General features: G+C 49.8%; 10 protein-coding genes across 10 annotated transcripts; 3 read left to right on the top strand and 7 right to left on the bottom strand.

Annotated features, from left to right (window-relative positions):
* Window position 1: 1 nt before the first annotated feature.
* Window positions 2-1,620, bottom strand: N7471_011497 (dihydroorotate dehydrogenase 2; the record flags this gene model as incomplete). Its single annotated transcript, XM_057284216.1, has 2 exons — window positions 2-1,085; window positions 1,141-1,620. The coding sequence occupies 2 exons, from the start codon at window positions 1,618-1,620 to the stop codon at window positions 12-14; spliced, it is 1,554 nt and encodes a 517-aa protein (XP_057130482.1). The 3' UTR covers window positions 2-11.
* A 489-nt stretch (window positions 1,621-2,109) lies between these two features.
* On the top strand, window positions 2,110-3,459 carry N7471_011496 (uncharacterized protein; the record flags this gene model as incomplete). Its single annotated transcript, XM_057284215.1, has 3 exons — window positions 2,110-2,138; window positions 2,196-2,472; window positions 2,547-3,459. The coding sequence occupies 3 exons, from the start codon at window positions 2,110-2,112 to the stop codon at window positions 3,273-3,275; spliced, it is 1,035 nt and encodes a 344-aa protein (XP_057130481.1). The 3' UTR covers window positions 3,276-3,459.
* A 116-nt stretch (window positions 3,460-3,575) lies between these two features.
* N7471_011495 (Zn(II)2Cys6 transcription factor domain-containing protein) lies at window positions 3,576-5,090 on the bottom strand (the record flags this gene model as incomplete). The annotated part of the gene is made up of 1 exon (XM_057284214.1): window positions 3,576-5,090. One exon carries the CDS (start codon window positions 5,088-5,090, stop codon window positions 3,576-3,578), a length of 1,515 nt encoding a protein of 504 aa, XP_057130480.1.
* Window positions 5,091-6,166: 1,076 nt separating this feature from the next.
* Window positions 6,167-7,839, bottom strand: N7471_011494 (cytochrome P450; the record flags this gene model as incomplete). The annotated part of the gene is made up of 4 exons (XM_057284213.1): window positions 6,167-6,544; window positions 6,687-7,172; window positions 7,224-7,687; window positions 7,740-7,839. The coding sequence occupies 4 exons, from the start codon at window positions 7,837-7,839 to the stop codon at window positions 6,167-6,169; spliced, it is 1,428 nt and encodes a 475-aa protein (XP_057130479.1).
* Window positions 7,840-8,669: 830 nt separating this feature from the next.
* N7471_011493 (uncharacterized protein) lies at window positions 8,670-8,993 on the bottom strand (the record flags this gene model as incomplete). Its single annotated transcript, XM_057284212.1, has 1 exon — window positions 8,670-8,993. The coding sequence occupies one exon, from the start codon at window positions 8,991-8,993 to the stop codon at window positions 8,670-8,672; it is 324 nt and encodes a 107-aa protein (XP_057130478.1).
* Window positions 8,994-9,954: 961 nt separating this feature from the next.
* Window positions 9,955-11,552, bottom strand: N7471_011492 (zinc-dependent alcohol dehydrogenase; the record flags this gene model as incomplete). The annotated part of the gene is made up of 9 exons (XM_057284211.1): window positions 9,955-10,139; window positions 10,199-10,452; window positions 10,525-10,575; window positions 10,641-10,734; window positions 10,789-10,869; window positions 10,941-10,962; window positions 11,037-11,118; window positions 11,191-11,242; window positions 11,312-11,552. The coding sequence occupies 9 exons, from the start codon at window positions 11,550-11,552 to the stop codon at window positions 9,955-9,957; spliced, it is 1,062 nt and encodes a 353-aa protein (XP_057130477.1).
* A 558-nt stretch (window positions 11,553-12,110) lies between these two features.
* On the bottom strand, window positions 12,111-12,954 carry N7471_011491 (ADP-ribosylation factor family protein; the record flags this gene model as incomplete). The annotated part of the gene is made up of 5 exons (XM_057284210.1): window positions 12,111-12,137; window positions 12,200-12,523; window positions 12,582-12,665; window positions 12,746-12,784; window positions 12,880-12,954. 5 exons carry the CDS (start codon window positions 12,952-12,954, stop codon window positions 12,111-12,113), a joined length of 549 nt encoding a protein of 182 aa, XP_057130476.1.
* Window positions 12,955-13,418: 464 nt separating this feature from the next.
* Window positions 13,419-15,758, top strand: N7471_011490 (putative chromatin remodeling complex subunit (Arp8); the record flags this gene model as incomplete). Its single annotated transcript, XM_057284209.1, has 4 exons — window positions 13,419-13,458; window positions 13,526-13,604; window positions 13,676-14,075; window positions 14,127-15,758. The coding sequence occupies 4 exons, from the start codon at window positions 13,419-13,421 to the stop codon at window positions 15,756-15,758; spliced, it is 2,151 nt and encodes a 716-aa protein (XP_057130475.1).
* Window positions 15,759-16,604: 846 nt separating this feature from the next.
* N7471_011489 (uncharacterized protein) lies at window positions 16,605-18,025 on the top strand (the record flags this gene model as incomplete). Its single annotated transcript, XM_057284208.1, has 2 exons — window positions 16,605-16,776; window positions 16,833-18,025. 2 exons carry the CDS (start codon window positions 16,605-16,607, stop codon window positions 18,023-18,025), a joined length of 1,365 nt encoding a protein of 454 aa, XP_057130474.1.
* A 949-nt stretch (window positions 18,026-18,974) lies between these two features.
* N7471_011488 (uncharacterized protein) lies at window positions 18,975-20,022 on the bottom strand (the record flags this gene model as incomplete). The annotated part of the gene is made up of 3 exons (XM_057284207.1): window positions 18,975-19,655; window positions 19,706-19,861; window positions 19,945-20,022. The coding sequence occupies 3 exons, from the start codon at window positions 20,020-20,022 to the stop codon at window positions 18,975-18,977; spliced, it is 915 nt and encodes a 304-aa protein (XP_057130473.1).
* Between the last annotated feature and the right edge of the window lie 462 nt (window positions 20,023-20,484).

Genomic DNA, 20,484 nt, shown 5'->3' with positions numbered 1-20,484 from the left:
ATTCACACCGCTTATTTCTTCTGCAGCTCCTTGCGCAGCTCCTGCTTGACACGCGTGACAGTGCCAACACCACCGTAGACAACACCAGTGTACATCATAGCCACTGAAGCGCCGGCCTTGAGAGCCTCGCGCGCCTCCTTACCGGTAGTGATACCGCCGGAAGCGAAGATGACTTTCCGGGGAAGGTCAGACGCTTTCTCAACAGACTTCTCCGAGTCGGTCGCAGACGGGGGTCCCTGATCAAGCAGGGCGCGGTAGCGGGCGACGAGCGCAACGGAGCGGTCAAACAGCTGGGGGCCGGAGTAACCACCGGTTTCCTTGAGGGTCTTTTGTTCCTCAGCGGGGAGGACGAAGCCCTGGGGCACGGGGTCGGGTCGTCGGTTGGTGGTATTACCGACGATGACGCCGTCAACGCCGGAGTTCCAGACAGCCTCGCAGATGCCAGAGATCTGCTCGTTGGAGTCCTCATCTGGGCTGACCTTGACCATCACGTAGGGCTTAGTCTTGCGCTGGACGTTCTTGGCGGAGGCGACGACAGCCGTCAGGATTGCTGTGAGGGGTGCGGCGGCTTGGAGGTCGCGCAGGCCCGGGGTGTTGGGGCTAGAGACGTTCACGACGAGGATGTCGGCGTATGGCGCCACTCGGTCCACGCAGTAGACGTAGTCGCGCTTGATGGCTTCGATGTCTCCGTCGGGAGTGAGCTTGTTCTTGGCAACTTGCACGGCGAGAAGCTTGCCCGGGATCAGACTTCCGGGCGGGACGTTGGCTTCGCCGTCCAAGACGCGCTGCTCGGATTGTTCGTGCAGGCCGAAGCCGGCAGCGTAGGCGAAGTCAGCTACGCGCTGCTTCAGCACCTTTGCCATATGGTCGGCGCCCTTGGAGTTGAGGCCGTAGCGGTTGATCATGGCGTGTTGCGAGGGCAGTCGGAACACTCGAGGCTTCGGGTTTCCTTCCTGTGGCAGAGGGGTGGTGCCGCCGACCTCCACGATGGCGGGACCGATGTCGAACAGCGCATCAGGGACCTCGGCGTGCTTGTCCAGACCGGCGGAGATACCGATGGGGTTGGAGATAGTGTACCCAAAGACCTGGTAGCAAATCTCGTCAGTGATTGACCATCGGCCGATTTGGGAATGCCATTACCTCAGTTGCCAGGGCACCATCACGATCCGGCTCGCCACGCTCGCGCGGGTGAAGGCCATATTTGTAGAGCATCTTCAAGTTCTCCACGCCGCTGTGGTGCGCATCCTCCGCATCTGGCCACAGGAGACGGATCAAGGGCACAATGCCGTATCTGTGGATACTGGCTCTGGTGTCGGTTCCATAGATATAGCCAACCAGCAGGGTCAAGGCCAACGAGGCACCGTACAAGGCCTTCTTAGAGCCACGGCCCGCCTTGCGAGGGATTTCCTTGGCAGCCTCCTTTGTAGCATCCTTCACTGTCTCCTTAGCTGTCTCGGCGGGCGCAGATGCAGCCGAGTCCGATGCATATCGCGAAGCACCGGGGTAGCGCTGGGCGCGCTTCGGTAGCAATACCGACGGCCGTTGGGTCAAGCGGGAGGTAGGAAGGGCGCGAGCCCGGACACTGGCTCTCCAGGCCATTGTTGCGGAGTTGCAAGCCATTTCGATCGTATGTGGAGCTAATTATCCCGGCGGAGCAACGCCCGATCGAACCTATACAGCGGTCAATACTTGTGAATTGTGACTGGGGCCGTTGAGCTAGTCAAGCTCCAATCGACTCGCATTGTAAACCATCCAACTGGAACAGTACATACTGGTCAATATGTACCTAACAAATCACTTACAATTGCAATTGAGTACGATCCGAGGTTCTCGCACGTCCCTTGCAGTTCTCGAGGGCGGATTCGGGTTCTTTTGCTGCACAATCCGGGCGGTGGCAATAGGTGATGCAGAATTTCTAGGGCGGTAGCCTTACATAGCCTGGGCTGGATGTTCACTTTTGTACTCATCTTCTTTGTCTTCAGTTACGACTTTAGTGGCTGTTGGAGATTGCAAGGTGTTTCGGAATATACTTTATCTCTGTATCTCGAAGAATATCTAGGTTTTATATCCAAAATGAATGAAATATATTGACTGAAGATCTTCTCTTCAATGATCACGAGCTCGTATCGGGCAACGCTGTAGGCTCGGCTATGACCAACTTGACTTCTGCCTTCCACATATTGCAAATCCTTCAGCTTGTCCCTGTATCTGAACAGAAACTATTTGTTGGTATCCACGGCGCTGAACAATCAATATCGCACGCCACAAATCCCACCCAGGATGAGCACGCAAGGAAGAACAAACAACTCTTCAGCGGTGAAATCTGACCATGTCTATTTCGACGAGGGGCACGATTCCCCTACTCGCGAACATGCACCCTCGCAGCGAGAGTTTATGAATGCTATCCCAGAAGCGGCGCCTCAGCTAAATAGTGCAAAGGAACCCTACCGTTCATTCAACGTCTTCAAAGATGTATGTTAGCAGCCTGCATTGCTGTATCCCCATAAACCCTCATAAATTTAAATAATGCTTATCAATTCACGCAGGTAGCACTTGGTACAAATGCCTGGAGCTTTTGCCTTCAAGTTCACCCGTCTGGGGGACTTGCTCAATCTCCAAGCCCAGTATATCACACCTTGTGCATCCCGTGGTATCGCCAAGGCCTTTATTTGCCAGCCTCCTTTAGTCTTTACTCTGGTGGTAATGTTGTGCGCAGCCGGAAAGATCCATCTCCGGAGCCTCAAGACCACCGCGCAAACATTCACTACCGTGGCTTTGAAGGTCTGCTAGGTCTCCATGTGACGGTAGACATCTTCCGCCAAGTAGGTTCTAATGTCCTTCAAAATGAGCTTCTAGCCTCTGTGGAGAGTTCTCCGGACCTTGTCAAGCACTGCTCAGTGGACATTGTTCGGAAGGGAATGGGTAGGACTTACCGTGTTGGGATTACTAGTGGCGGGGCTGTCAAAACATTCTACTGGAAAGGGTCCAAGGCTGCATTGTCTCTCCTTGAAACGGAAGGGAAAGGCGCTGGTCCTAGTGATGGGAACGGCAACCTAAAGTTCTTTGCTGCGGATAAACCAGATGATATTCTTGCGGTGTGGCAGAATAGAACCGATCGACAACTTCTAGGTTCTTTGAACGTTATCGCCGAGCTTGATGCTGATTTGGATGGGATCCTTGAAGGGTTGGTGGTGAGTTGCCTGGCAGTGGTTGTTGCAGAAAGAGTTTCCGGGCGAGGGTGGGTAGGTGGCCTGGGGAAGTCAAGGAATTCTTAGGAATTGAGTCGGATCTGACCACACATGGGAGGTATAAGTAGAGCAAGTGTGAGTGGCTACCTGTTATTTATCAAATTGGCTGTATCTCCACGTAGTGAAAGACCTGGGATGGCGGCCTAAATAAAATACTCGGCCACCTTGCAACTAGCAAACAACGAACCTGCCTATGTATGCTCAATTATTATGTGTATATGTGATGTTCATTCCGTCATAACTCTTTCTTGCTGCTCATGCTCTTGTGTTCTTCATTCTGTCAAGGCATTTTTGATATATTAGACATTGATTTTCTCCGAGCTCGCACTACGGTATAACCGCATAAGTGAGACCACTATCGACCAGATCAAACCATAGCCCGCAATAGCCCGATTCCTTCATCGTTCTAACATGTCTGACGAATTCGTGCAGTTTTAGCATACATACGCTCTGTATGGGAAACCTGCGTAGACTTTCCATGAGATCCTCGCCGGGGCCTTCAACTTCGAGCATGGATAGGAAAAGTGGAAATGAAATCGGAAAGGCCGCTCCAGCGCCTTGTGTATCTGATAGAGCAAACAACGACCTGATTTCGTCAAAGATGCGATGCGCATAGCAGTGCCCTAGGGCGTCTTGAACACCGAGAGGGAATCGTAGGCGATGAATGATGAGCAAGGCGGCTAGACGGTATACACGGGCTTGGGTCATCATCATTTCTCTCTCGGCCTTGTCGTAGGTAGTAAGAAAGTCAGGTGGAATTCGTTGCACCCAGGCCTCAATGACACTCTCTGAGTGCGTGTAGTAATCCGCTTGGGGTTCTTGATCTGCTAAACGCAATTGCAAATTGTCTGCATTTGATTTGGCTGCTTGGCTCTGCTCACATAAAATGGCTAGAGAGGGTAGCAGAGTTGATAACAGGCCGAGGTACCGATCCACAATAATCCGCTCCGGAGCATGGAGCTGAATGATGGGCACTCTGCGGTATACCAGGCATCCAACTATGTCTAGAAGCACTGGACATAAGGTGATGGTGTCGAAGGCAGGCACCCCGCTCAGAGCCTGATACCATGGCTGGGCCGAGATTAGGGCGCTCTGGACAATAGAATGCGCTGAGGTGGTAAATGAGTCGGTGAGGACCTCAAAGACAAAAAGGGCCTGGCCGAGTAACAGGGCGCAGAGGGCATCCTGGGGACGGACAATTTTGACACTTCGTAGCATCTGGAGCGCTCTCGCCCCTCCACGGAGATCGGGATTGGCCAGGGGCAGTCGAGATGCCTGACAATGTGCTACCAGCCCTAGGAAAGCAAGATAACCGTCGACCATGACGGCAGTAGAATGATACATGACCGAGTATATGGCTACTCGGAACTCTGGCATGAAGCTACGTCCCATGACGAAGGGAACATGTATCATGGTGAATTTGTCGTCGTCAGTTAATACGTCCATGGCGTCAGAAGCCGCTCTCGGATTGAAGCGGCGTTGGAGTATCTGCTCGATAAAGATCTCTTTCATGGCCATGCCTTCGATCCTACCACGCTGTTTTCCATGTGACAGCGTATGAGCGGTTTCGATGTTATTTCGGCCACGGTAGATATCAATGGCACCAGGCTTCAGCTTGATCATGTCTGGCTCTGCGTCATCATCAACCTTGGTGGACTCCCAAACATGCAAGCTGCCGTGATCAAACGGCCTCAGCACTGGACATCGACCCTTGCGCCGCTTCTTGCGAGACATGGAGCAGAGGATGCCCAAATGGCGGCATCGGGCACACGCCCTGGCCGTTGGTGCGAAAGAGCACTTTTCTTTGCCCTGGTGGCAATGATCGCAGGCTTTGGGTGTCATGCTGGAGAGGATGGCATTGTATTTGTATAATTTTATCTTTCGTCTTGGGCGGCTGTATGGCAATGGACACGGACAGGCGGCTCTCCCGCCGTATGGGGAATCATAAAAATGATCGGTACGGGGTCTCGCAGGGATCAAGAAGTCATGGACTTTGATTCATCAGCCCATTGTAAGGTTCCCCAATTGTCAATATGACATGAATGGAAGACCCCGCATCAAGGGCCTCGGGGAGTACCCCGCAATGTGTGAATAACCTTTTAACTTGACCATACCTATAGGTAGTTGGATGTGATGTAACCTTAACCGGGGGCAGGTCTAACCGAGAATAGAAAAAAAGGGTCCGGCTTCCCCAATAATAAGAATAAATAAGATGCAGGCGTCGATTGCGATGGGAATATTTTGGCTACTCTATCCATACCCCATGACTTGTACAAGTTTCAGTCCAAATTCCCCCCGCCCTGATGGCTGCCAAGTTGTCAATACGTCTTCAGGGCCTCGCACACAGGCTTCAATCATTCGGGGCGATATCTCAGGTGGTAAGGCCAGCCAATAATCCGGGACATAGAAGATAGCATAGCAACAGAACTTGCAGAAAGACCTCGGGAGGATCAGACTAAAGATACAGTGGTTATTTACTAGATAATCCAGAAAAGTGCATGAGGTGCAACTGCACTTAATATCATATTAGGTTTGGGGGTCATATGCTGTCCCATCTGGGTTCCATCAAAAGTCTCTACCGTCTATTCGATCTCAATTCTTGAATGAAAGTCTTCCATGACCAATAAAATATCAACCTCAATGGTATCGCTTTTCTTCGGCATCATTGTGATAGTAAAAGGTAGGTAGAAGGTAAGAAAGATATAATTTGTTGAAAATTTATGCTGAGCTGGGGCATACCAAACCGCGCCAGTGGTTTGGTGGCCCCGGCACTGCTACATACTAAAACTCATCCCTAGATAGTGGTAATTTATCTTTGACACATTTCTTTTTTTTTTTTTCTCTTTTCCATGGATTTATGACCAATTTAAGTTGATGCTTTCCTTCGGTTCATACATGCAGCCTGTGTATGATCTGTTCTATCCAGGCGTCAGAGACACCTTGGTCCCGTTCTCGCTGGCCAGAGTGAGCGTGAGTCCCTCCTTGAATGGCCGGTCGTCACGACTCTCAATGCTCTTGAAACATTGAGCAATACGTATCAAGGTATAGCCAGCCTCTGTCAGGGCAAACTGCTGCCCCGGACAGATCCTCGGCCCTCCATTGAATGGGATGTAAGCCCACCCAGGCTTCAGATTGGCCCATCGTTCCGGACGATACTCGGTTGCGTCAGGCCCGAATACTTCTGGGAGACGATGCATGCTATACACACTGTAGAGGACTTCATGTCCCTCGGGAACAAAAACAGGATCCTTGCCCTCTGGGCCACCACCAAGGGGAGAGAAAAGTGTCCTTGTTGGCTGTTCGAATGTTCATTGGCACAACCGGATACAGTCTCAGGGCTGTAAATAACATTAGGCTCCGTATGCGCGACAGGGGGTAAGAAATGGATGCAGACTTACTCTCGTTGAGGATCCAATTCAGATAAGTCATCGATCTTACATCTTCAAAGGATGGCGCTTTTTTCCCAAGCTTTAGCACGTCCTCTCTAAACTTGTTCCATATATCGGGCCTTCTAGCCAAGATAAAACACGTGATGCTAAGAAGGCTAGCTGTGGTGTCTCGACCGGCGAGCAGTATGTTGAGGAGTTGGTCGGTCAGCATCTTCTTGTCGGCTGTCTGCTTGGACAACTCATAGAGAAAGACATATCGCTCTTCCGAGGCCTTGAGTGTGTCGCTGCCACTGGTATGTGTGGCTCGATAGTCAAGAGCCTGTTGCACAAATTGACCGACGAAGCGGCGGGCTTCGACTGTCGACTTCGAAAAGGCCCGGTCTTGGTAGAGGAACATTAGAGGCCCGAGTCTGGCGCGAATAGCCAGCCCATCTTGGGACGTCTTGAAATCTTTGGCAAAGGCTGGTTGGTCATCACCAGCACCAAGCGAGTCTATAGACTCTCCAAAGAGGAATTCGGTGGCAGAGTCAATGGTCTGTTTCCCCTATTAGCTTCGCACTATCGAGGGGCGACTCTTCGGCCTTACCATCTGGAAAAACAACTCCTGCAGGTCTACAGATGACGCATCGCGGGGTATCTTCGCAATGAGGTTAGAGACATGTCTCTCATAAACATTCATGTCGGAGACCTGGTTGCGGACGAAATTCGGCCGCACGAGGGCTCTCGAGTGTTCCCATATCTGGCCGTCACTCGCAAAGATTCCCTGTCCAAGAAGCGGCGCTACAGCCTTGTTCCGGTGACCCAGATCAAAGTCCTTGAACTTGAGCGCGAGGACCGCCTGAACGTTCTTAGGCTCGATGGTAATGATGACAGGACGACCCAACGACGTTTTAAAAGTGTTGCCATGCTGGTGGTGCCAGGTTCGCAGCAGCTCCAAGGACTCGCAGTTCTTCATTGCTAACAAGAGATTGGCTACTCTGCCGAGCCCGAGGAATCCAGATGATGCCCCATTTGGCGTACGACAGTTGTGTTGGCGACAAAACTCCCACTCTAAAATGCTGGTTAGTCTCAGGTTCGTAGCTGTAGCCATGCCTCTACATACTTGCAAAAAGCCTCAGGACCCCCTTAATGGCGAAGACCAATAGAAGAAGGCAAGGAATGAAGATCGCAGTCTGCTTCAGCTGGCCAATCTTGAAATCCATCACGGACGATATCCTTCTCTCGGTTGTGAGTGTTTGGAATAGGAGAAGGTGCGCAGAGGTAGGAGAAGATGGAATTTCTGGTATCAAGAGTTTGCAGTTCTCAGTCTCAGAATCCAGGTTGTAATCTCTGGGTTTAGGGTGATTCTTACCTCGAATTATATATCGTCGTTTCACATGTCTAACATCTTATCAATTTTGTGAAGGAGACTCCTGGTTCCGAGGTTGACATGGGCTGAGTTCGACGGTTATAATAACGACCGGAGGGATTTTTCCCGATGCAGCAAACCGTCGAGTCGCGTGTCCCACTTCTCCTGGCCGTGATGAGGATGATAAAATAGGGATTGTTAACATGGAAACCAAGCTCGTCGAGTAGTGACCGGATATAACTTTCCGAATTGAGTTAGGAGCTTTTGATCTCTGTTGACCCCGCACACAAAACCCTTTGGGGTGGGCAGCTACTCGATCTGATAGGGCGGGGCGCCTTTGGACCAGAAGCTAGGCGTTTGCCCGTTGTGAAGCTTTCATGGAGTTGTAATCTTGTTGAGAATGCCTCAAAATCTAGCCTTGGCCTCCACATCAGTGCCGAGGTTGGCAGCAGCAAGATCACCGCGAGTGTTGTTGCTTTGGTATGAGCGCCACGTTACGTACCCCAGCAGATATGATATAATATACGAGGGTTCCCGAGCTCGACTTCCAAGTCTTCACCTACAACGCCTAGTATCTGTCCCTGCCAACAAAGAACGGAGAAAGGTGTAAAGATGTTTGGATTCGGCAAGCAGAAACAAACTCCTTGGGAATCAGTTGATGCAGCTGTGGAGAATCTACTCAAATCAGCCCGTACGTATCGACTTTCCATCATCTCGAATGTGCCTCTGCACGGCCATCCACCCACAGCTCACACTGCAATAGGCATCCTTCACAAGACAGTCGAGCCAGAACCCGATGATATGGGCGTCCTGGGCGCTTGTTCCATAGGGATGAAGGCAGAGGCTGTGCGGCAGGCCATTGAGAGGCTGAGCAAAGCCTTGACCGACTGCGCTTCGACCGAGCCAGATGGGAAGATGCAGCATGGCCAAGTTGAGAGCATGATGGAAAGGATTGACGCCAATAGCCCTCTCTTGATTGATGTGCTTAGAAGGCTGAGCGAAGTACATTTTCATCGCTTCTGCCAACTGGGAATGGGCTTGCCAACCGTGGTCAAGAAGGCGCTTAGTTGGATTGAAGGCTCAACCAAAGCATGCCTGGCCACCATGTCAAGAGTCAATAAAAGCCCGGAGCTGGCCAAACTCATCTCAACCGTTGGAAACAGGCTATTGGTTGCTGAGTCTAACGCACTGGCTATCTACAGCGGCACTGAGGGATAAGGAGGAAAGCTGGGGGTTGTTCGAATCTCTCATAGGTCACACGACCTTTCCATAGTGCTAGACTAGTGTCTCCTTTCCTCTGTCTCTCTCTTTACATAGCGCTTCAGTTACACACGGATTACAATAACACGCACTGTATCTTCATGAACTCATTTACTAGCTCATAGATCCAAACAGGGGTTATGGTAGACGTCAGAAAATATCAATTCACGTAGGCACGATGTGGTTAGCCCGCTGTGCGCAGAGTCGATCCAATGTTCTAGGATATATCAAGGATGAAGTCTAGTCAAGCTTTGTGATGTATTTTGGTCGGTTATATATAAATTTCCTGTTTATTGGTGTACTAGTTTACCGGACGTACGTTCTCTTCGACTTCTAAAGACACCGTACCTAGGTAGTTCCCAGTTTAATTACGTAGTGTTTGATAAAGTGATTTTTGGCTCATAAAGCACAAAATTGGGTCTTCATACATTAACTGGTTCCATAACTCAGTTGGTTAGAGTGTGGTGCTAATAACGCCAAAGTCGAGGGTTCCAACGTTTCTGGCTCCATATTCGTCCATCTTGAACTGGTTTATTCCTCCCTTTAATTTTTGTTTTGGGTTCTAGTTGGAAAGCCTCTCTAATACTACATCGACTCAAAAAATACGCTGCATGTTAAGCATAGGAGTAAATAATAATTTCTTCAATATCAAAGCAAAGATATTGAGAACCCCGAAGTATGCCAGCTCTAGAGTATGCCAGGTTCGCACCTATTGGGGGATTCTCAAGACCACCCTACCATCAATCTCCGAGCGCTCCAGGCGGTCCAACACATCATTGATATCGTCTAACTCAAAGACGTCAATATGCGCCTTCACATCGCCAGCCACGGCCATAGCCAGCATTTCATCCATTTCATCCGCTGTTCCTGCGGAGTTTCCGACAATAGTCAGACCTGTATCAGTTGGTCAAACCGGTTCATGTTTTAAGTTGCATAAGTATCAAAGAACTCACCCTTGACAATCATATCAAATGGCGTAGCTGGTAGCTTGAATGGCTTGTTGGGAATACCGACGCAGACCAGCGTTCCAAAAGGACGCAACATCTGCATACTTTGCTCGTATGCTCGCTCGCCGTTGGCAGTGCATATTACAGCATGTACACCAAAGGTTGTCTTGGCTTTGACTGCCTGGACAATGTCGACTTCGCGGTAGTCCAGGAATTCCGTAGCCCCAAGCGAAAGGCATAGTTGCTTTTTCTTATCTCCGCTTTGGAAGCACCATCAGGTTAGTTTGTTATATAAAGGTGACAGAGAATGTCCAACTTGAGATATTACATACCTGTCAATCGCAATGACCTTAAGGCCCTTTTTTGTGGCAATTTGAATTCCCCTGTAAGACATATGTTCGTCAGAAAACAAAGCTCTCAGTCATCGAATGCTGGGTTGGGGATGTACATATGACCAAGGCCACCTCCAGCACCAAGGATGGCAAGGTAGTCTCCTGGGCGAGTCTTGGTCTTCATGATGGAAGAGTACATAGCAATTCCAGCTGGAGATAATGATTAGCGTTTGCACCGGCGAAATACCAATGGAGAAAACATACCACATAGAAGAGGAGCGGCACTGTCTGGTGAAAGCTGCTCCGGAATCTTTGTCACATGCAGTGCTGGACTTACAATATATTCTGCGGCATGATATTAGAAGCGCTCTATTGATCTGGATGACTGCCCTCATAGATAAAAGACAAAGACTTACGCTGGAAGGTTCCAGGTACATTCTGCAAACCATCAATGCAATCAGTAACGGAAACGATGGCGGGAGACACATGATTCCCGGTGATCAACGACTTACTGCACCAGCGTTCTTCTGGTATGGGCATACGGTATGGTTGATTTCACAAATTTCGCACTGGCGACAAGAGCTGTAGAGCCATCTAATAGTGGAGATTCCTTCAACGTCAATATAACTTCAACCGGACGACCAATCTGCGATGAAGGAGACAGACCTGATACCAACCCGCGTTCCCATCCATTGCTTCTCGTCAACTTCTGGTCCGACTAAGGGCAATGACGAATGTTAGTATATATTCTGAGCTGCGATCAACTTGACGCAGCGATAGCTCTTACCTTTGACTACTTTCCCAACACCTTCATGACCCGCGACATCAGTCAACATAGGTGTGTCGCCGCGGATGCTGTGAAGATCCGAGTGACATACCCCAGAAAATTCAAGCTTGACGAGGATTTCGCCTTTTCCTGGAGTTGGCACTGGGCGGTTGCTCTTGATCCCCACCTTTGCGGAGACAGGAGTACTTGTGGAAGCGATAACAGCAGCGATTTGAATTGGAGGGATTGGAGGGAACGACATGTTGGCTGGTTCTATGAATATTCGAGATCACGTCTTGGGGAAACTCTGTGAATCTTTACGAGGACACTTGGCTTAAATAGTTCGGTAGTTGAGAGCTGATCCGATAGGCGGTATTAGTCGTATCGCAGATGCGGGGGTCCCAAGCGAGGAAGGACGCAAAGATAAGCAGAAACAGTTACTTATGTAGGTAGGAGATGCCAAGATATGTATATTGGGAAGGATCTATATTTTGGGCAGGTTAGGCAGGTTAGACCGGAGATGAAGAAGGAGATATCCATGGATCAATACAAATGATCGATTACAAACTCGGATAGAATAAATCGGACACTTCTTTTTTACAGTCCAGCGCCAACAATTCAATTAAACAATTATGTGTAAGCCGCGGGTCTGACATCGGAACAATCATGAAGGAATATAAGACAAGGACTCTGCTAGGCAGAGTGAAGGGAAGAAGTGGTACAGCACTCCGAATGCAGCAGAAGGCCTCCGAGTTGCGAGAAACTCGAACACCAAGGTATCAAAGATGAAATTCTAAACCCGACATAAAACGCCAGAAAATCATGCATTCTCGGACTGGATTGTTTGCTGCAAGTAGAGGAATAGTTAGTTTGAGAAACCAGCAGGTTGCGTTGGGGAAAGAAACGAACCACCAGCCAATCCATTCCTTCATTAATACCCTTGCCATCAATGGCAGAGCAAGCGACAATACTCCAGTTTCGGTCCCGCAGCTCTCCCAGCTTCAAGGCCTCTGAGATCTCGCCTGCGCCCTTGGCACCGGGCTGATCCTGTTTGTTGGCAAACACTAGCAATGCTGCGTCGTGAAGTTCCTCCTCGTTCAACATGGCTGCTAATTCATCTGCTGCGGTCCCTAACCGCTCAATATCTGTGGAGTCAATGACGAAGACCACTGCGGCGGTGTTGGCGTAGTAGCATCGCCAGTATGGGCGGATAGAAGTTTGGCCACCAAGATCCTACAATCCAGGGATATTAGTTATGGCCCGAATGAGCCTAGAAAGAGGTAAAACATACCCAGACATTAAGATTGAGATTCTTATATGTGACCGATTCGACGTTGAAACCGATTGTAGGTATCGTAGTGACGACCTCACCAATCTGTGGGCGCGAGGTGTCAGCCCCGCGAATCTCACTCAAACGCGCCAGATAGCCCGGGTTTCAAAGCCATAATATCTTACCTTGAGTCTGTACAGCAAAGTAGTCTTTCCAGCGTTATCCTAAATTCCCAAAAGAATGTTAATTAGTTTCAGTCCTTGTCACACTAATGAGATCCTGCTTTCCCCGCGTGGGGACACAGTGAGACACAACGTACAAGTCCTAGAATCAAGATACGAATCTCCTTCTTGGACCAGAGCAGGGACCAGATACGCGATAGTGAACCCCCCATCGTGTGTATGATTAATCAGTGGGCGCGTTGTGCACTGTTCAGTTCACAAATTGTCCGGGCAAGTATGGAGCTGAGGATGAAAGATTGAGGGGCGCGTAAGTCGTATGGATTGAAATGAGACAAACTCGCTATGGAGGTTATGGTACAAGTAGATGAGATAGAGGTGAAAGAGAAGAAAGGCATTGGTGGCAACCACATTGGATGTTCTTTGGCCGATCGGCCTGTGCGGTGTGGGCGGTCAATCGGGGGATCATCGTCTTGCGGGATTGAGCTCCTCATTTAGAAAACCCCATTGTCTCCTTCCCTCTGTCATATTCTGGTCTTGTTCAGTTTTATCGCATTCTACGCGACTACCCCTCACTATCGGAAGTGTGACCAGGGCACTGCAGTCACCTCCGGCGCACTCCCTAGATTTACTGCGACTACTCTCAATTGAAGACAGCCGACCACAACCCGATACCATCATGGTTGGAAAGAAGTCGGGCAAGGCCCTCCGGGATGAGGGTAAGACAATCTGACCGGGCTGGTGGAATACAAATGTCTACAACAGAGCAGCTAATACTTGACATAGGCCTGGAGCGGACTGACAATAACATGGAACTATCCAGCTGGCCGCAGATCCCAGCAATCAACCAGAAGAATTACTACACGTACGTATACCCAGACCAATGTCTGCCGCATTCCTCTAGTTGAAGATGTCAATATTGATTGCGCTATGTAGTGACTACCTGAAACGAGACGATCAAAACCTCGCATTCCGACTCCAAAACGAGGAAGCAAGGACAAAGATGACGAAGAAAGCGAAGGATCAGGACCGTGCCCTTGCTATGCCCAAGACCGAGACCGCGGAAGGCGAGGGTGAAGTAGATGGGGACGCCCAAATGGAGGATGCGGAGGAGACCCCAGCCGAGATGGCTGGCTCCAAGGTTATTGTCATTCACATGGGCAGTCAGAACCTCCGGATTGGACTTGCCAGCGACGCACTGCCGAAGACATTGCCAATGGTGATTGCGAGGAAAGCAGCCACCAGCGAGTCCGAAGACCATGATGAACCTAAGCCCAAGAGGTTTAAACACGATGATGGCTCTGAAATGGAGCCCGAGAAGGCCTTTGGACCTGAAGTATGTTCGGTGCAATTTTGTTGAGATAGCCGTGTACTAATCTTTTGATAGTGGTCGTCTCATTTCAATCGGATGTCTGCGGATTTGAAGGTGCACATGCGACAGAACAAGCGAAGAATGCTTCCAAACTCCAAGGAGATGGTTGTTAACTATAACCGCAGAACCGTGCCAGAAATTATCTCTGAACACAATGACCCAATGCGTGCCGAATGGACCGAGCTCTCTAATCCCCCACCAGAGTATATCGTCGGGCAGCCGGCCCTGCGAGTACCGGATTCTTCAAAACCTCGATACAAGCTGTATTGGCCAATCCGGAATGGTTGGTGCAACGAGAAGGACTATGCAAGCAAGAGGTCGCTCTTCCTGGATATTTCATTGATCGTGGAAGATGCGATCAAGAATCAACTGCGCTTGACGAGCAAGAAGGATTGGACCCAGTATTCGTGTGTGTTCGTCATCCCGGATCTTTACGACAAATCCTACGTTACCCAAGTCTTGGACATGTTGATGCGAGAGTTTGCGTTCGCTCGGGTGTGTTTCATCCAAGAGAGTCTGGCAGCCACCTTTGGTGCCGGCTTCACCTCGGCATGTGTCGTCGATATTGGAGCGCAGAAGACTTCGATCTGCTGTGTGGAAGAAGGCATGTGTATTGAGAACTCCCGAGTGAACCTGAAGTATGGTGGTCAAGACATGACCGAAACGTTCATCAAGATGATGCTGCACGATCATTTCCCCTATGCCGACATCAACCTACGGCGTAGACACGACTTCCTTCTGGCCGAAGAGCTTAAGAAGAGTATTTGCACCATGAACGAAGCCAGCGTTTCTCCACAAGTCTTTGACTTCCATCTTCGTGTGGCAGGCCAAGATACACGAAAATATACTTTCAAGGCTTTTGACGAAGTCCACCTTGCGCCAATGGGTGTTTTTGAGCCTGCCATTTTCGACAACTCTGACAAAATTACCGGGAGACGGACTTTGATCGATCGTTCTGTTGACATCTACGACGGATCACCTAATGATCCTACTTCTGCAGCCCAGTCAGAGATTCTGACTGCTATGGCCCCTCCTCTCCCCTCTCAAGGCAAGACAAATGGTGAGTCTCACTCGGCGGCACCGGATGTTCAGGCCACACCGAGCCGCCCCCAACACCCTCATGCTTTAAGCAAAGTTCAAGATCTGGAGGGCACACCTCGATCTTCTGTTGCTGGTTCTCCAGGACCGGAGAACACAGGGACCCCGCAAGCAGGAGGCACAAGCACACCCGCTGCCACGGCAACTGTTCCCCAGGCTCCCCGCCCTCCTGCGGTAGAAGATCGTGATGATATCATGCCTGTGTTCGGTCTGGACAACGCTATCCTGACCTCCATTGCCCACGCGGCTCGGTCAGACGAGAAGAAGATGCGGGATTTCATCGGCGGTATCATGGTCGTCGGTGGCGGCAGCTTGACTAGTGGATTCCATCTCTTCCTGGAAGAGCGACTGCAGACTCTCCGCCCTGGCTTCTCAAAGGAGATCATGATCGGGACACCGCCCCGAGACCTTGATCCCCAGGTCGTTGTGTGGAAGGGAGCCAGTATTTTCGGCAAACTGAGTGGTACAAACGACAGTTGGATCGGAAGACTGGAGTATGACCGACTTGGTCCCCGGCTGATGGCGTACAAGTGCATGTGGGCCTACTGAGTGCACTTTGGGAGATTCATTTATGGTATTATGAGAATTAGGCGTGGGAGTTGCATGTTTTTGGTCACTTTCAAAAGGAATTTGAATATTTTTTTCTAATACAATGGAGTACTCTGAATCTTGCAATCGGTACCTAGGTGAGCTAAAAGGAAAGAGCCTGCACATGTGAAAAGGCCGCTGTGAGCTTGTTGTCCTGAGGTTGGATAAATGCACGCACTTTTCGCTTCAAACTTTTTTTCTTTAATTGGTTTTTCTGTCGCTTCACGTGATCATTTCTGTATTTCCACGCGTATCTTCTTCAACACAGTAAATAGGCGGTGGAAATGGGCAGAATAATGGTCCTCAGGCTCAGCTCCGGAGTTGCTCTGTATGGCAGCTTTTACCGATTCCTCCAGCTCCATTTGTGGCCAGTCTGGATAAGTCTCTTCTACTGGCGAGCTGAACCACTGGATTCTGATATTATTGCCAATTTTCCTCCCTACCACTGTCCCTGCCTTTCTACAAGCCCTTGACTTTCCTCACGGTAGGTTTGCGACCAATTCCCTCACATCCATTCTGAATCGAGCTTTTATACTAACTGGCTACTGTAGGGTTACACTACCATTTCTGTTTGCCAAAATTGAGGCGACAACCTTCCGATTCATCCCAGTCCATTACAGTGAGCTTCTGTCCCACCCAGTTCAGACGTACGCCGAGTTGCTAATGCGCAATTAATCGCCTAGTCAATCGCGCGACCAAATAAGACGACAATATGACTTCCAAATCTAAGGAGGGTCAGTCATCAGGTGGCTTTCACCAGGAGTACATTGCGTCCCTCCGCTATCGCAATGATCTCCCTCCCCGGACATGCCCCCCAAGTTCCTTGACATCCCACACGAGGGCTTGAGTCGCTTCCTCACCCCCGGGTTTGCCTCAAACCTGGCACGCCGTGAGGAGCCCAACATTGAAGTCGATGCCGAAGGTGGAATGCCAATTGACCTTGTCGGTATTCCGGGGTTACATTTGGGCGACGAGAGTGGTATGTCAACGCATAATCTCCTATCATTTCCTTGCTGCAACTAACGTGTCCACTAGCTATTATGGCACCTGAGAATCCTCAGCCCATGGACCCCGCTGATCTTCCCCTTCTCATGACTATTGAGCAACTCCGAAACCCTGCCCCCAGGAATACCAATGTCAGTTTCCTTCGCCGTACACAACACATCGGTGTCGACCGCAGTGCCGGAGATGGATCTCGCCCTGCACCTATTAAAACACAATCACGCACTGCGAAGAAAGGAAAGCCTCCTGTGGATGACCCGAAGCATGTTAAGAAGTTCATCCAGAAAGGATTTGACATCGCCTACCCCCAGAGCAAGCACTCTGGAGACGACACTGATAGCCACATCCGAGGTCTTCCACCCACAAAGGCAGAACTTAGTGCCTGGGCTAATCCCGTTCACCCTGAAAACCCGAAGCTGAAGCCAGTTGGTTTCTTCCCTGTGATGCCTGACCTGGAAGGGTTCCCAGACCCTGGTGGTTACCTTCAATTCAAGTTTGATAAGGCACCTTTGACAGCCGTCGGAGGCAAGCGGGACAAGCGTATGGATGTTGGTATTCTGACACCAGTCGCACCGGAGCAGCGTGTTTGCCAGGAGCATCAATCTAAAGTGGATCTTCACAACACGAACCCTGTTCTTTATGCCCACCCGGGCCCAGTCCCTTATGACTACCAGCTCTTCCTTCCAGAGAAGCCGCAATCCGTTAAGAACATTGACGCAAGCATGAACCTATCCAACGCAAACCGAGACAGCGAGGACCTCTACACTAACGAGAGCGCCGAGGGCCACAAGTTCCACCGTTATGATCGCATTCGCACTTACGCCACCAGTGCTCAGGTCTTCAACACCGAGCAAAAGGACATCGCATTGACGCTCTTCAAACCCAAGAATGGTGACACCAGACAGTTGGCCGCTTACTACTATCCAATTTCAGGAAAAGCCCGCCTCAAGCCGGAGCGTGCACGCACTATCGCCCAGGCCGGTCTCGCTCCCACTTCCACCCAACAGGAAGAGATGGAGGAACGGGTTGACCAGATGCAGGTGGTGATGCGTGACCCCAACGAGGCTGAAATCTACAAGCGTGCTTTGACCCGTCTGCGCATCGATCCGAAGTTTGCAAGCAATATGCCACCCGAGCCCGTTGCTCAGGAAGAGGAGCAACCGTTGGAGAACGAGGAGACAGAGAAGCCAGCCGATGAGGATACTCGCATGAGCGATGACGAATAGATATCCGCGGCTGTCTATTATGTATTATGGATCTTTTTTTGAACATTACAATCTCGAAGTTTCTGCCTAGGTAGTTTCCCATGGGTCTGGCGTCTGAGCAATGGAAAATGGCGTTACGCACAGTCAATTTTCAACCAAAGCAGTTATACAATCAATCGTGTCACCGATGCATTTGTGAATGTAGTTTTGTATGAAGGCATGATATTCCATATAGGCACACTGCGGTCACCGGTAGACGACATTGTAGCTTGGTCTTTGTCCCCCTATCAAAGTTCACTGCCTTGAATGCTTTTACATCCACCTTCACCTTCACTTTCAAGTCACCCCCTTGGTTTTTACCAAGTCCCCTCCCCTATTCTACAAAATGGCTTTCCATGCTCAACCGGAGCACTATCATTTGTTTCTTCTTCTTCACGCATGATAGCTGTTGCACCGAGGCATTTGCTTGCTTGCTTGCTTGATGAGCTCTGTTTGCCCTTTTTCTTTCTCCCTATGAAGCTATATAGATGGCTTCATGGCACCGGTAGTGCTTTCCATCACTCACATATCTATCAACCACTTCCTGCTTCCACACGTACATATTACGTGTATTGACAACACACCCGTGGACACTTGCCACGACCACAACCATTTATCTCGCAAACCATCCCTATACATGGGCGCCTTTCCTTGACGTCCACAATGGGGTTGGTAGATTTTCCAACCGAGCTGATCCTCATGATCGAGGAACTTTTCCCCACACAAGCTAGTGTCTTTGCCTTAATGAGATGCCATTCCTCCAGGCATGCTATTTTCCAAAATCGGCTCTACAATCTAGCAAAGGGGGACGAGATTCTCGGGAATCTGTTATGGGCATGTGAAATGGGAAATGAAGGCTTGGGTTCTGCAAATAATGTTGAACAACAGCGAGTACTAGCTTATAAGTATCAAGCCCCCAATCTTGATCATCTCAACATGCTTTCTTGAGCCCACTCAAAATTTGTGGCTGCATGCTTGACATGAACTGATGCATCGGTGTAAACTCCGAGTTCTCACATAATGATCGGACATAATCACTTTCCTCTTGCAATTTCGGTGGTTGAATTGACTTGAGGTGCCGAGCTGCTATTATCAATGGGAAAGGGACGAGGTGTTGACGAAAGACACCGGTGGATGGGTGTAGGAATGACGGGATACAGCGTATTATACTGCGACAACAATCGTCCGGATCAACACCGACAGCATCACATTCCCCATCGGAAAGAGCACGACGGATACTGTAAGCGATGAGACTCGATGTCCAGTAGAGTGTCATGATATGCGCGTCGGCGATTTCATTTGTCGTAATGTTGCTTGGGAACTGCCACTTCGGTCCTATACACGCCAGTTTGACTGAAAACTTTGATCTCCAGTCGGCTAATTCTTCTAGGACAGTAAAAGTTATTTCCAGGAGGTTAAAACGCTGCCTCAACTTTGCCGGAGAATCCGGCTGAATATTCATGTTGTCAATGCCCTCGTATAGCGAGGGGATTTTCAGGAGGATGTCCACCAGCAGGTCTTTTTGTGTCTTTGGGTGATGAATCCAAGGATCAGTCATCCACGCTGGCTCGCTAAAAACGAGCTTCTTTCGTTCCTTCAGTGCACATTGTACCTGTTCATATGTTAGCAGTACTCCATATCATCGAGATATAGATCAATTACATGGTTGAGTCGCCCGTCAACAAACAACCTATGAGCTGGACCGGTAGCGTAAAATGATGGTGGATTGGAAAGTATAAGCGCAAGATCTCCAGAATGGTGAACCCTCCAGTTGCGGGATTGCCCTTCCTGGTTGCGCCAGTCACCGCCGTATAAAGCCTGAATAAACCACATTAGTCTACTACAAACTTTCAAACAAGATCATCCTGCAAGCCAAAGGCAGGAGTTTGAATAACATATACCTCGTAGAAACTGAATACTCGTGCAGCACCGAGAAGTTCGAGACCAGGCTTCCCGCGGGAGCTTAATGCTTTTCGCATTTGTTGTAAGGCATTTATATGCAGCTTTGCTCCCTGCTGTTTCATCCAATTATGGCTGCTGTCATTATTTGCGGCAGCACTGAGTGCCATTGCACCGAGAGCAGTGCGTAGGATGCTCTTTTCCGCTAGAATATCTCGAAGTACACTGATGGAGCCACCTAGATCTCGCTGGGTATTATTAAAAAGCGAGAAAGACTGACTGTTTGGCATGTAAGATGTCCAAAAGTTCCCTTCAAGGCATAATTCGCGGGCGGTTTGAGAAAGAGTGACGGAGGTAGTCAGGTCAGCTGATAAAGACGAATGATTCGGACTAGCCTCGATGGGAAGGCGGCTTTGGGCCCCGCGAGAACCTCGAAAAGAAAAAACTTCTCCCTCATGGCCATGGTCATAGTAGCGGTATATTAGCAGACCCTCATCATAGCCCTCGCAAGGGATGCAAGACCTTCTGCATTGGCCACACGA

The sequence above is a fragment of the Penicillium samsonianum genome (genome assembly GCF_028829775.1).
Source record: "Penicillium samsonianum strain IBT 33392 chromosome Unknown utg000007l_segment0_segment0, whole genome shotgun sequence".
Taxonomy (NCBI): Eukaryota; Fungi; Ascomycota; class Eurotiomycetes; order Eurotiales; family Aspergillaceae; genus Penicillium; species Penicillium samsonianum.
This window is presented reverse-complemented; position numbering and strand designations above follow the sequence as displayed.